Source organism: Eubalaena glacialis, chromosome 2 (assembly GCF_028564815.1).
Source record: "Eubalaena glacialis isolate mEubGla1 chromosome 2, mEubGla1.1.hap2.+ XY, whole genome shotgun sequence".
In the NCBI taxonomy this organism is placed as follows: domain Eukaryota; kingdom Metazoa; phylum Chordata; class Mammalia; order Artiodactyla; family Balaenidae; genus Eubalaena; species Eubalaena glacialis.
Window position 1 is genome coordinate 76272323 of NC_083717.1, and position 14829 is coordinate 76287151.

General features: G+C 40.1%; 1 protein-coding gene across 9 annotated transcripts in view; it reads right to left on the reverse strand.

The window, feature by feature from the left end:
• FAM81A (family with sequence similarity 81 member A) overlaps positions 1 to 14829 on the reverse strand; it is a 122863-nt gene that overhangs the window by 18683 nt on the left and 89351 nt on the right. For all 9 annotated transcript variants that reach the window (XM_061180253.1, XM_061180259.1, XM_061180257.1 and 6 more), the window contains exon 4: positions 11560 to 11678. In XM_061180253.1, coding sequence (XP_061036236.1) covers positions 11560 to 11678 — 119 coding nt within the window. The remainder of the gene's footprint in view (positions 1 to 11559; positions 11679 to 14829) is intronic.

The following is a 14829-nucleotide window of genomic DNA, read 5'->3' on the forward strand; positions in this document are numbered from 1 at the left end:
GCCTTTTATATCAAGAAGAAATCCTCCACTACCTAAAGGTCTAAAACAGGGGTCCCCAACCCCCAGGCCACGGACCAGTACTGGTCCATGGCCTGTTAGGAACCGGGCTACACAGCAGAAGGTGAGTGGCAGGCAAGCGAGGGAAGCTTCATCTGTATTTATAGCTGCTCCCCATCGCTCACATTACCGCCTGAGCTCCGCCTCCCGTCAGATCAGCAGCGGCATTAGATTCTCATAGGAGCGCGAACCCTACTGTGAACCGCACATGCGAGGGATCTAGGTTGTGCGCTCCTTATGAGAATCTAATGCCTGATGATCTGAGGTGGAGCTGGGGTGGCGATGCTAGTGCTGGGGAGCAGCTGCAAATACAGATTATCATTAGTAGAGAGGTTTGACTACACAGGGACCATAATAAATCAATTGCTTGCAGACTCATATCAAAACCCTATTACTGAATGGTAAGTGACAATTAAGCTGCATCTGGTGGCAGGCTTTATAGTGGCAAGTGAGTTGATGTACTTCAATTGTAGCGCTGCATCTGGTGGCAGGCTTTAAGTCAGAATCCAACACTTATTTTAGTCCACGCATGGCCCGCCCATTATTTTATTTACCACTTCCATCCACGCCTCTTTCCCCACACTGTGCACTTATCTCAGTCACAGTTTTGGTAAGCCCACAAGCTAACCCTAGCCAAAACGAGTAATAAACAAACGCTGCTGGAGAGCTTCTTTGAAAAGACCCAATGATGAGACAGCAGAAGCCTCTAAGACTGCCAACAAATAGAAAGCTGCATTTAAAAGAAAATACCAAGAGTCCTACTTAAATTATGGGTTCATTGCAACAGGTGATTCACATTCTCCAAGCCCGCTTTGTAATAATACGTGGCAACCGGCTATCCAACAAAGGCACGAAACCTTCAAAACTGCTTCTCCACATGGAGACCAAGCATCCTGCATTAAAAGACAAGCCTTTGGAGTTTTTCAAAAGAAAAAAACATGAACACGAAGAACAGAAGCAATTATTGAAGGCCACCACTTCATCAAATGTGTCTGCACTGAGAGCATGAAATGTGTCTGTATTGCTAAAGCTAAGAAGCCCTTTACTATTGGTGAAGAGTTGATCCTGTCTGCTGCTAAGGACATTTGTTGTGAACTTTTAGGAGAGGCTGCAGTTCAAAAGGTGGCACGTGTTCCTCTTTCGGCTAGCACCATAACTAGATGAATTGATGAAACAGCAGAGGATACTAAGGCACAACTGTTAGAGAGGATTAATGAGTCACCATGGCATGCAATCCAGGTTGACGAGTCTATCAAAGTTGAGAACAAGGCAACAATGCTTGTTTTTGTGTGATACATTTTTCAGGAGGATGTGCATGAGGATATGTTATGTGCACTTTTGTTGCCAACCAACACCACAGCTGCAGAACTACTAGAGTCTTTGAATGATTACATATCAGGAAAACTGAATTGGTCATTTTGTGTCACTATATGCACAGACAGAGCAGCTGCCATGACTGGACAGCTTTCTGGTTTCACTACTCAGGTCAAAGAGGTCGCTTCTGAATGTGAGTCTACACACTGTGTCATCCATAGAGAAATGCTGGCTAGCCGAAAAATGTCACCTGAACCTAACAACGTTTTGCAGGATGTGATTAAAATTATCAACCACATTGAAGTACATGCCCTTAACTCACGTCTGTTCGCGCAGCTCTGTGAGGAGATGGACGTAGAGCACACACGTCTTCTCTTATACACAAAAGTGAGATGGCTTTCTAAAGGTAGATCACTGGCCAGAGTTTCTGAGTTACGAGAGCCGCTCCAGAGATTTTAGAAAAACAGTCACGAGTGGCAGCACCTTTCAGTGACACAGAATGGGTCGCAAAACTTGCTTACTTGTGTGACATATGCAACCTGCTCAACAAACTCAATCTGTCACTTCAGGGGAGAACGACAACTGTGTTCCAGTCGGCAGATAAAGTGGCTGCATTCAAAGCCAAACTGGAATTATGGGGGCGACGAGTGAACGTTAGGATTTTTGACATGTTTCAAACATTAGCAGAGATTTTGAAAGAGACTGAGCCAGGGCCTTCTTTCTCCCAGCTGGTGCATGATCACCTATCTCAGCTTTCAGAAGAGTTTGAGCATTACTTCCCAACCACAAAAGGCCCCTGAACTGGGAAGGAATGGATCTGCGACCCATTTGTGAATAAGCCAGGTGAATCGACTTTGTCCATGCTAGAAGAGGATCAACTTCTTGAGATCGCAAATGACGGTGGCCTTAAAAGTATGTCTGAGACAACTTCATATGTTCTGGATTAAGGTGAAGGCGGAATAGCCTGAGATTGCCACAAAAGCACTGAAAAGCCTGCTTCCATTTCCAACATCCTGCAGAGTTTTCTGCAGTGACAGCAACCAAAACAAAATTACGGAGTAGACTAGACATAAGCAACACACTTCGGGTGTCACTGTCTCCCATCACCCCCGGATGGGACCATCTAGTTGCAGGAAAACAAACTCAGGGCTCCCACTGGTTCTGCATTATGGTGAGTTGTATAATTATTTCATTATACATTACAATGTAATAATAATAGAAATAAATTGCACAATAAATGTAATGTGCTTGAATCATCCCAAAACCATCCCTCCCCCACCCCGGTCCATGGAAAAACTGTCTTCCACAAAACTGGTCCCTGGTGCCAAAAAGGTTGGAGACTGCTGGCCTAAAAGATATCCATCTATATATTTCTATTGAAAGTTTTAAGTCTTATGTTTAGCATTTAAGTCCTTTACTCATCTGGAGTGAATTTTGTATCTGGTGTGAGGCAGGAATAAAAGGATCTTTTTTGATATGGATAATAAATTTTCTAGCTCCATTTACAGAACAATCCCTCCTTTCTCCACTGATCTGCTGTGCCATCTATCACATATACCAAAGTCCCAGACATGTGGGGTTCGATTTCTGGACTTTCTATCCTATTCCATTGTTCAGTTTCTCTATCCCTAAGCCAACAACATACCATCTTAATTACTGTAGTTTCATAACAAGTCTTGCTATCATCTGGTAGGGCAATTCTCCCCTCCTTGGTCATCTTCAGAAGTGTCCTGGATATTTTTTACTCTAAACCCTGACATATAAACATTAGGATCATCTTATCAAGTTTCTCTGTAAAACTCTGAATTCTAATTGGAATTCCATTGATTCTAAAGATTAATTTGTGAAAACTGATACTTTTAAAGATATTAAGATTTCCTACCCTTGAATATAATACCCATTTCTATTTACTAATGTATTATTATTTCTTTTTTCTTTTTTTATAAATTTATTTATTTTATTTATTTATTTTTGGCTGCGTTGGGTCTTTGTTGCTGCACACAGGCTTTCTCTAGTTGCCGCGCACAGGGGCTACTCTTCATTGCGGTGTGCGGGCTTCTCACTGTGGTGGCTTCTCTTGTTGTGGAGCACGGGCTCTAGGCGTGCGGGCTTCAGTAGCTGTGGCACGCAGGTTCAGTAGCTGTGGCGCACGGGCTTAGTTGCTCCATGACATGTAAGATCTTCCCAGACCAGGGATCGAATCTGTGTCCCCTGCATTGTCAGGCGGATTCTCAACCACTGTGCTACCAGGGAAGCCCCTCTTATTATTTCTTAATCAAATTTTTAAAAATTTTCAAGAAGTCTTGAACAATTTTTGTTAGATCTATGCCTAGTTATTACACATTCTGTGATTTTATTTTAAATGATATCTTCATTTTAAGTATGTTTTCTAGTTGTTTGCTATTGGTTTACAGTAAGGAAACTGACCTTTGTACATTAATATGTATAGCCACCTTGCTAAATTTACATTAACAGATTAAGAGAGAAAAATTATCTGATGATTTGAACAGATACAAAAAACATTTGAGAAAATTCAATACAAATTATAAAGATTCTTAGTAAATTTGGAATGTAAGAAAACATCCTGAATCTGATAAATCCATGTTTGATTATTATCAAAAAATGGAAAACCTCTGGAGGTATTCTCATTAAAGTTGAAAACCAGAGAAAGATGCCACTACCACAATTTCTACTTAACTGTATTGAAGATTTTAGCCTGTACAAGATGACAAGAAAAAGAGACTAAGGAAATGAGGATCAGAAAAAGAAGAAATTAAATTGTCATTATTTATAGATGATATCATTTCTACAGAACCCCCCCAATCTACAAATCAGAATCATAAGTGAAATAAAATAATTATTTTGCAATAATTCATTTAATGTCTCTCTCTCCTGCTAGAAAGAATATAAGCTGCACTTAAGAAAGAAGGACAACTGCCTTTTTCATCACTAAAACCCTAGTGCCTAGCACATTGCCTTGCATGTAGTAGGGGCTCAATAAATATTTGCAAATGAATGACTCTAAGGAATAGTACTACGTACCATGCACTGTACAAGATACATAACATATATTAGTTCATTTACTCCTCACAAATCATCCCCACTCCACAAAAGATGGTTAAAAACACCACCAAATACAGACCCTTCTTTTTAATTTTGAGTTCACAATTTTTAAGCAAAACATTATTTAAATCATATTTGGGGAAATCTGAGGGTTTAACATACCATGAAATACAAAAATATTATAGAAAGGTATTATTTTCCAATCCAAATAGAAGCTTATTGGCTAGAAACTGTCAGGTATCACTACATCAGACCAGTTCACCATCTTTACAAAGCTGTTCAAGGGACAGACTATGTTTGAAGAAGTTACTTGAAAAGGTCTCAGAATGATCCCGAAGCTCATGGCTCACAGATTTGCACTAGCTATAGCTTGGCTTCCATATTTTGTCTCACTTGGAAACACAAATACTACTACATAAATTTCCATTAATACAGGAGTGGCTAAATATGTTCAAATATGGTACATACATATAGCAGAATACTCTCTATCCAATTAAAAAGTATGCCAGATCTGTGTGCATACTAGAAGGAGGCCCAGAGTATATTGTTATGTAGAAACAAGTGGCAGAATAGCATGTAGAATACTTTGTAAAATTAAAATCCCACTGTTAGGTAATTATTACACTGCAAATCATTACATTACTGTAATGATAAATTATCTTATAATTATGTATGAGAAAAGTCTAAAAGGACAGATACTGAACTGTTAACATTAATTACCTCTAAGAAGTAAAACAGAGATAGGAGCTGGTGAGCCTCCATTCTTCTACTTCATGTATTTCATAGTATTTCTGACTGTTTATCACAAGCATGTACCATTTCTGTTCCTTTATAAGTACAAGGGCAGGGTAGGCAGGGGATGCAGGGAGGGATGCAGGGTGGGATACCAAAGCCTCCCATCAGGAAATATACACAGTGAAATCAACTGTGGTTTTCTTAGGTTAATAACAATGTATTCTCAAATGTTTCAGGAAAAAATTTATTTTTGAAAGAATAATAGAGTAAGTTTCTTGTAATAATGATAGAGTAAGTAAAATGCTAACAACTGGTAAATCTTGAAAGTTTTCTATAAGTTTAAAATTATTTCAAATATATATATATATATATATGAAAAAAGGATAAGCAATATTACTCTCTCAGCTAGTATTGAATCAAAGACATCATTCTTCTCTTTTCGAGAAACACACTCATAAAAGGCAGCCTTGGGGCTCGCATATAGCTGCGTGTGTGACTCAGCTGCTTTAGTTAAACAAGAATTTGCAATGAATCTGACCAGTTGTCCTGTTTCATCCTGAAGTTATATTATAGATGAACCGATAATGCACTCATTGCAAATTTTCCCTTTTCGGGTCTTTGGGCAGCTGTTATCTCCCAGGTACAGTTCTTGGTTGTGGCCATCAGGTGGCAGAATGACTCTATCACTTGGCTATCTGATCAATGATGGCAGGGAGGTGGTCAGAAGTCCAGAACAGAGTCCCGAAGGTCTAGCAACAGACATGACTTGGGCACCATGCTTAGGCAGATCTTCTCTTACAGCTTATGAGATGGTGGCATATGGCATTGAAAAGGCAATGACACTTACATAATGCCTACGTCATTCACCTTACTTTATCTCTTCACATCGGCATTTTATAATCTCGTAACCTTACATAGGTGAATACAGTACAATAAGATATTTTGAGAGAGAGAGAGACCACATTCACATAACATTCGTTATAGTAAATTGTTATATTTATTCTATTTTATTATTAATTATTGTTAATCTCTTATTTTGCTTACTTTATAAATTAAATTTTATCATAGGGATGTATGTATAGGAAAAAACATAGTATATATATAGGGTTCAATGCTATCCTTGGTCTCAGGCATCCACTGGGAGTCGTGGAATGTATTCCCTTGGGACTACTGTATCATAATCTAAGCCTCCAACATGGGTGTTATCCATGGCCTAACAAAATATTGGCATTATCAAGAGGTTTCATGATATAAAAACACATCTTACAACTCTATCAACTTAAATTCCTAGGTGCCCATCACTGCATAACCACTGATAGAGTGCTTTGGGTTTTGGGGTTTTCTTTGTTTTGCTTTCTGCTAGTTATTAAATTGTAGTGAATGACATTCATATGAAATATCTCCAGTACCAGCTTGATCTCTTTCAATCAACAGCAATAAAGCTAATGTAAATTGAAAAAAAAAAAAGGCAATGACACTTAAAACATTAAGTTGCTCATCTTCCATATTATAATAAATAATTATATATATAATTATTGTATGTATACATCATTAAGCCCTTAAGTGCTGGTGATAATTTAATTGAATCAGACTACATAGAAATTTACATCCCAGGACATTGTCAAAAACAGCAGAACAGGACATATGCACACTACTATGTATAAAAGAGATAACCAACAAGGACCTACTATATAGCACAGGGAATTATACTGAATATTTTGTAATAACCTATAAGGAAAAAGAATCTGAAAAAGAATATATATATATATATATATATCACTGTACTGTACACCTAAAACTAGCATGATATGGTAAATCAACTATTCGTCAATTTTTTAAAAAAGAATTATATTGGGGATACTAGGTTGTGTAATAATACAATAAAAAAATTAAAAAGCATATGTTTGGAAAGAAGAAAAAAAGTAAGCAAACAGAAAAAAATAAAAATAAAAAAGAAACAAAACAGTAGAGCAATCTGCCAGGAATTAGTGGAACCTAAGATTTGGATGTGACACCAACATAGGCAGGCAGCTTTATAAAATATGAGGGGAAGAGATGGTCACAGAGAGCTTTGATAAAACCACTATCATCACAGGCTGACTGTGCAGTCTCTGAGGACCGACATCAGTCCTAACACGAGAGGCTTCATATTGCAGGAGAAACAGACATGACTAAAATGGTCCAGCTAAGTCACTAACCAAACAAACAACACAAACAAGCCCGAGGGCATCGGTATCCAGGATTGCTACAAAATACTACCTAAAACATCCAGTTTTTTTTGGCCGTGCCACATGGCATGCAGGATCTTAGTTCCCCGACCAGGGATCAAACCCGTGCCCCCTGCAGTGGAAGCACGAAGTCTTAACCACTGGACTGCCAGGGAAGCCCCAAACATCCAGTTTTTCTTTTTCTTTTTTTTTAACATCTTTATTGGAGCATAATTGCTTTACAATGGTGTGTTAGTTTCTGCTTTATAACAAAGTGAATCAGTTATACATATACCTATGTTCCCATATCTCTTCCCTCTTGTGTCTCCCTCCCTCCCACCCTCCCTATCCCACCCCTCTAGGTTGTCACAAAGCACCGAGCTGATCTCCCTGTGCTATGCGGCTGCTTCCCACTAGCTATCTATTTTACGTTCGCAAGTGTATATATGTCCATGCCACTCTCTCACTTTATCACAGCTTACCCTTCCCCCTCCCCATATCCTCAAGTCCATTCTCTAGGAGGTCTGTGTCTTTATTCCCATTTTGCCCCTAGGTTCTTCATGACCTTTTTTTTTTTTTCTTAGATTCCATATATATGTGTTAGCATACGGTATTTGTTTTTCTCTTTCTGACTTACTTCACTCTGTATGACAGACTCTAGGTCCATCCACCTCACTACAAATAACTCAATTTCGTTTCTTTTTATGGCTGAGTAATATTCCATTGTATATACGTACCACATCCTCTTTATCCATTCGTCTGTCGATGGGCATTTAGGTGGCTTCCATGACCTGGCTATTGTAAATAGTGCTGCAATGAACATTGGGGGGCATGTGTCTTTTTTGAATTATGGTTTTCTCTGGGTATATGCCCAGTAGTGGGATTGCTGGGTCGTATGGTAGTTCTATTTTTAGTTTTTTAAGGAACCTCCATACTGTTCTCCATAGTGGCTGTATCAATTTACATTCCCATCAACAGTGCAAGAGGGTTCCCTTTTCTCCACACCTTCTCCAGCATTTATTGTTTGTAGATTTTTCAAACATCCAGTTTTTAACAAAAGTTGTAAGACATACAAAGAAACAGGAAAATGTGAAATAAACACAGGGGAAAAAGCAGGCAAAAGAAACTGCCTGTGAGAGAGCACAGAGGTCAAATTTAAAAGACAAAAACTTCAAGGCAGCCATTATAAACATAGATGATTAAAGAAATAAAGGAAACTTGCTTTAAAAAGTAAAGGAAGAGATAATGACAATGTCTCATCAAGCAGAGAATACCAATAAAGAGAGAGAATTTTTTTTTTTAGAGAACCAAGCAGACCCAATCAAGAACATAAAAAGAAAACCCTTAGAATGGGGGAAATTTTTTTCAAATAAGATATCTGACAAGACAATTGTATCTAGCCTATATAAAGAACTACTACAACTCAATAATTAAAAAAACCCTCAATTTGAGAAGGGGCAAAGGATCTGAATAAACAGTTCTCCAAAGAAGATATACAGATGACCAATAAGTACATTAAATGATGTTCACCACCTTTAGTTATTAGGGAAATGCAAATCAAAACCACAGCAAGATGCCACTTCACACCCACTAGCTTGGCTATAATCAAAAAGACATAAAACACGTGTGGAAGAGGATGTGTAGAAACCAGAGCCTCATACGCTGCTGCTGGCAACATAAAATGATGCAGCCACTTTGGAAAACAGTCTGGCTATCCTGTTCCTCAAAGGGTAAAATACAGAGTTACCATATTACTCAACAACTATGCTCCTAGGTATACACATCCAAGAGAAATGAAAACATATGACCATACAAACTTGTACGTGAATGTTCAAAACAGCATTATTTATAATGGCCAAAAAATTTCAACTTGATGAAATCCAATTTATCTATTTTTTTCTTTACACCGGGACTTGCTTACCCTGAGGGAACTTGCACACCTGCCTCAGTACACAGGTATTTCTCCTCTAAGGCTCTGATACCATCCAAACAGACCTCACAGAGGAAAGTGGATGAAGCCACTGAGTCTTGGACAAATGAAGATGATAAGCCAAATAATGGACCAAATGTCTCAGTAGGAGCAGGAAAGCTAAACTCTGAGCTCTGCGTTAGGGAGGGGTAGGAAACTCTCTGAGACAGTCCTGTTTAGGATGTGTTCTGCTTAGTGGGGTAGGGGTGTCTGTCCCCTCCATAGAGAATTTGCCTTTGCCCTTTCCAGCTGGATCTCCAGGGAGGAATCAGGACCTGTTTCCTATCAATTACTTCACCAATGGATCCATGAACACTATAAGATAAAACCTGAAATAATATTGCAGCCTAGTAATTTAAGACTATCACTGTAAAAGTTCATACCCTTTCAACACCATGATATAATCAATGCAAGAAAACCAAAACTTTGCCAAGGAATTTTTATTTCACATGAGTTTGTTTCAACAAAGTCTCATTAGCGTTCCAGGAAAAAGATGAATATAGCCACAAAACAAAGCAAAAATATGTGGTGCTTCCAACACGTTTTTTTAAAATTGTTTCAGAGTGAAAGCATTTGTTACAGAGAAAGAACAAGCTGGGTAGAGAAGTTAGTAAGAAACTGCAGAAGAAAAATGTAAAATTCCTGAAAGTATTTCAAAATTTTGTAATTAGAACCAGTATTATGAGGATAATTTCACTGCTGCTGCTCCTGAGATAATAATAGGTCCCATTTGCTCTATAGTCACTCCATCCCATGCACACACTAAGCCTCTTACATATATCGCCTCGCTTAATCTTCATCTGCAACTCAAGTGACCAGGAAAATTTCCAAAGTTCTCCTGAAGTTCCTACTCTGCCTTGTAGCTCTGAAGCTCCTCAACTCCTCACAGTTCCGAGAGGTGTAACAGAGCCGGGGTTTCTTTTCAGCTGATCTCCACAGAAAAGATTCAAGTTTTCTCAGTCCGATTACAGTGATTTTTCCAAATCATTAATTCATCCAAACAAACATTTATTGAGTACCCACTGTTTTCCAGAGACTGTTCTATGCACTGAGGGCACAAAAATAAAAGATGCGGTACTCCACCCCAAGACAACAGAGAGACTCAATAGAACAGAGAGCAGGGTACCTGGGAAGACTTCCTGGAGGAGGCGACACTTAAGCTGAATTTTAAAGGCTGACTAGAAGTTAGAAAAGAAGGGGAAAAGGCATGCTAGGTACAAGAACAGCGTGTGCAAAGGCACAGATATAGGAGAGCATGGCCCATTCAGGGAACAGCAAGCAGTGGATTACTGCTGAAAGGTACAGTGAGAGGGTAGAGAAAGGTAAGGGGGTCAACGGGGTATCTCTCACCAAGGGCCATACTGAGACTGGAGTTCACCCAGATGAGGACAGAAAATCACACAAGAGTAGCACCAGGAGCCCTCTGCTGTGAGACAGATGTTCATCCAGTGGACCCAAATACACAGGCCAAATATTCAGGGCCCTTCATGTGTTGTCTGCACAAATACCCCCTAACACCCCAAAGAGGCCTTGGATCCTGTGGGTCCCCTTTTCCCCCTCCCACCCTTTGCAGGCCACCTTCATTCTCGCCTCAGGATGATTTGAATCCCGTATTATCTCCACAGCTCCTGTGTACACTCGTGCTTGACCCTTAACAGCAACAGGGGGCAGAAGAGGCCTGCAAATGCTTTAGAGATTGTGCACTTCCAGCAAGCTCCCAGGTGACAGGGACGCTACTTACTGGTCCATGGGGAACCCTTTCAGTAGCGAGTGCCTAGAACAGCACTCTTCCTCCTACCTGAGGGGAAAGATTTCTTTTTCAAATGTACAGTCTACCATGGACCAATACTTTCAGAAAATAAAATAAAAATGAATGACGAGAAAAGTGAAATTTTAAAGACACACAAACTATACGTCCCAACTCTGTATTACTGGGCTCAGTAAACATAACATTAACCCAGCAAATTACTCAGGTCCACTGAGCCCTCCCCTCATCGACTCCTGCACACACAGCTCCAACTACAGAAGCACAAGAAATCAGGGCTGCTCAAAACAAGGTCTAACTGCCACCGCTACATTTTATGGGCAAAGGAGAGGATGTACTAGAAGAAGCAAAGGATTTGCTTTGGGGCTCCATGAATATATTCCCCACTAAAATGCAGCTGATGAAAAACCGCTCCTGATACATAGAGGCGCAAACGTCTGACCACCTACCTGGCCACTCGTCCCCGGAGATCTCCCAGGCCGGAGAGCTGCCGCAACTCCAGAGTCTTTAAGGCAGAATTTGTTCCATAGCTAATGTTGTCCCGGGCGCGGATCTGCTCCTGGAGTACCTGAGCAACACACAAAAACACTAATGGAGTCATCTGGGAATTCACATGCTGCCACAGAAGCATTTTATGCTTTTGGTAAAAACAAGAATGTTCAACTCCTTTCAGAAGAGGCTCCTTTGTAATAGTCACCTGATATACATAGAGAACCAGGGGCTTAGAAGACAGACCTCAGAGATGACACTTGGACCAAGGCCCTGCATTTACCAGTAAAAACACTGAGACTCAGATGTCAGGTGACTTGATGGAGGTCCCGCTGCAGGAAGAGGCAAAGCTGAGACTATAAGCCTGGACTCGTGGAGCACAGTTCAGGGGTCTTACCCCGCTCCAGGGTGCTTTTTAATAGTTATTGTTTTAGGCAAACGATCCCTAAATCTGGGAAATAATAAATCAAGAAAAAGGGGGGGGGAAGAGGGGCATCAGACAAAGAGGTCCAAATTCCAGTCCCTCCACCTGTGTGATCCTGGGGAAGTGTCTAAAGTTTTCTGAGCTTTCTTTTCCTCATCTGTTGATAGTAATGGTGATTATACTCTTAAGGCCACTTTATGGGAACACTACATAAGATAATGCATATAAAGCACTTAGCACAATGCCTAGTACATGGTAAATACAGAAAATGCTAATGATTCTTTCTAGTACCTATTCGTAACAACATTTATACAGTACTGGAATGGTAGAATGTGTCTCAGAGAAAAGACATTAAATGAAAGCAGAACTACTGGAAGATCAAATGACCCAACACAAAAGCATGAACTCGTGGAGCATCCATCCTGGGAAATCTGCAAAGGAATGATGGAGATGAAGAGGGCATCTGTGATGTTTATTGAGCATGTCCTGGGAGGCGCCCAGGGCTGCGATACACGCTGACATGCACAAATCCACACAGCACCCTGTGAGGGAGGTACTCTCAGGACCCCTGTGTTATAGACCAGGAAGTGAGGCACCAACAGCTAAACTGATACACCCAACATCACCTGGGGAGCAAGTGGCTAGCTGGGACTGACCCAGGCAGCCTGGCTCGAGAATCCAAGCTCATAATCACGCTGCAATGCTGCCTGCCAAACCAGCAAAGAATCTGAGACAGAAGCACTAAGGACAGACAGACAGATATGAAAACCCAAGTCCTAGGTTACAGGAGACCCCTCAAAAGCAAAAGTTTGCATCAGACGTTTCTTTGAACATTTCCTTACCCTTTTGCTCACCGCTTCCTTTCCCCCTCCCTCCTCCTCTCCCTGTATTCTGTCCTCCACACTCCCCCCACCCCATTATCACACTCTCTCCTTCTTTTTTTTTTTTAATAAATGTATTTATTTATTTGGCCGCATTGGGTCTTTGTTGCTGCTCACAGGCTTTCTCTAGTTGCGGCAAGCTGGGGCTACTCTTCGTTGCAGTACACAGGCCACTGTATGGTTGCTTCTCACCAACAGTGTAGTGGCTTCTCTTGTTGTGGAGCACAGGCTCTAGGTGCGCGGGTTTCAGTAGTTGTGGCACACAGGCTCAGTAGTTGTGGTGCACGGGCTTAGTTGCTCCATGGCATGTGGGATCTTCCCAGACCAGGGCTTGAACCCATGTTCCCTGCACTGGCAGGTGGATTCTTAACCACTGCGCCACCAGGGAAGTCCCTCCTTCTTTTCAAAGAGAAAGCTTTTGATTTCTCGTATAGTTTCCCTTTCAGCCACTTTTTAAAAATTTCCAATTTGCCTGATGTCAACTTGAGTATTTATTCTCTTTTGCTTTCTTTGTTTTGTTTTTTGTTATTGTTGTTATTTTAAAAGATGAGTACCAAGTTCCTTTATTTTAACTATTTCTTGCTTAATAATGAAGACATTTTCCTTTTAGTACAGTATTTTCTGTGTCCATGGGTTGTGTGTGAAGTGTTTTCTTTTTTATTGTTTTAATTTCAGTTTTGAATTCCTCTTTGGTCTAAGGATATCTAGGTATCTAAAGATTACTTAGAATTGTATTTCTTCATTTTCAAGGAGTTTTTTTTCTATCATTTTTACTATTTATTTCTAATTGTACTGGCTTATGATCAAAAATATGATCTGTAATATATTTAATTTTTTGAATGTATTGTGGTTTGCTTTGTGGCACATGACTGATTTTTCAAAAGTTTCATGCAAAAAACTATTCAAGGAACAAAAGGTTCAATACTGCATATTAGATTGAGTTTGCTGACTTATTTATTTTTGTCTATTAGATCACTCCAACTATGAAAGAGGTGTTATGAATTCTTACACCATAAGATACTTTCATCAAGGTCTCCTTACATTTTTAATGCTGTTTACTTTACATATTTAGCTGCCATTTTATTTGGACATACAGATTTATGTATGATCAAAGTGGCCATAGCCATTATATAATAACCTTTTTTATCTGATTTAGTGCTTGTAATATTAAGTTTCATCTTACCTAATATTAACATTGCTACTATACTTTATAAATAATAAAGCAAATATCTGCTTGGTCTAATTATACACCAGACACTGTTCTAAGTGCTATAGGTATGTTAACCGGTTTAATTCTCACAAAACGCTATGAAGGAGGGACTATTATTATCCCCATTTCACAGGTGGTGAAATCTCTAAGTGATCAAGTAACTTGCCCAAAGCCACAGTCAATACCTGAGGGAGCTGGGATTTGCACCAGGAGCTTGGCTCCACAGACTGTGCTCTCAATCATGACATTATGCTGCCTTATATTCTCATTCGTCTTCCCATCTCACTTTCTTTTTTTTAAATTTTATTGAAGTGTTGTTGATTTACAATGTTGTGTTAGGGCTTCCCTGGTGGCGCAGTGGTTGAGAATCTGCCTGCCAATGCGGGGGACACGGGTTCGAGCCCTGGTCTGGGAAGATCCCACATGCCGCGGAGCAACTGGGCCCGTGAGCCACAATTACTGAGCCTGCACGTCTGGAGCCTGTGCTCCGCAGCAAGAGAGGCCGCGACAGTGAGAGGCCCGCGCACCGCGATGAAGAGTGGCCCCCGCTTGCCACAACTAGAGAAAGCCCTCGCACAGACACGAAGACCCAACACAGCCATAAATAAATAAATAAAATAAATAAATCAAATGTAGCATTTCAGTTAGCTAATCTACGAAAACACCTTTAAAAAAAAAAAACAACAATGTTGTGTTAATTTCTTCTGTGCAGCAA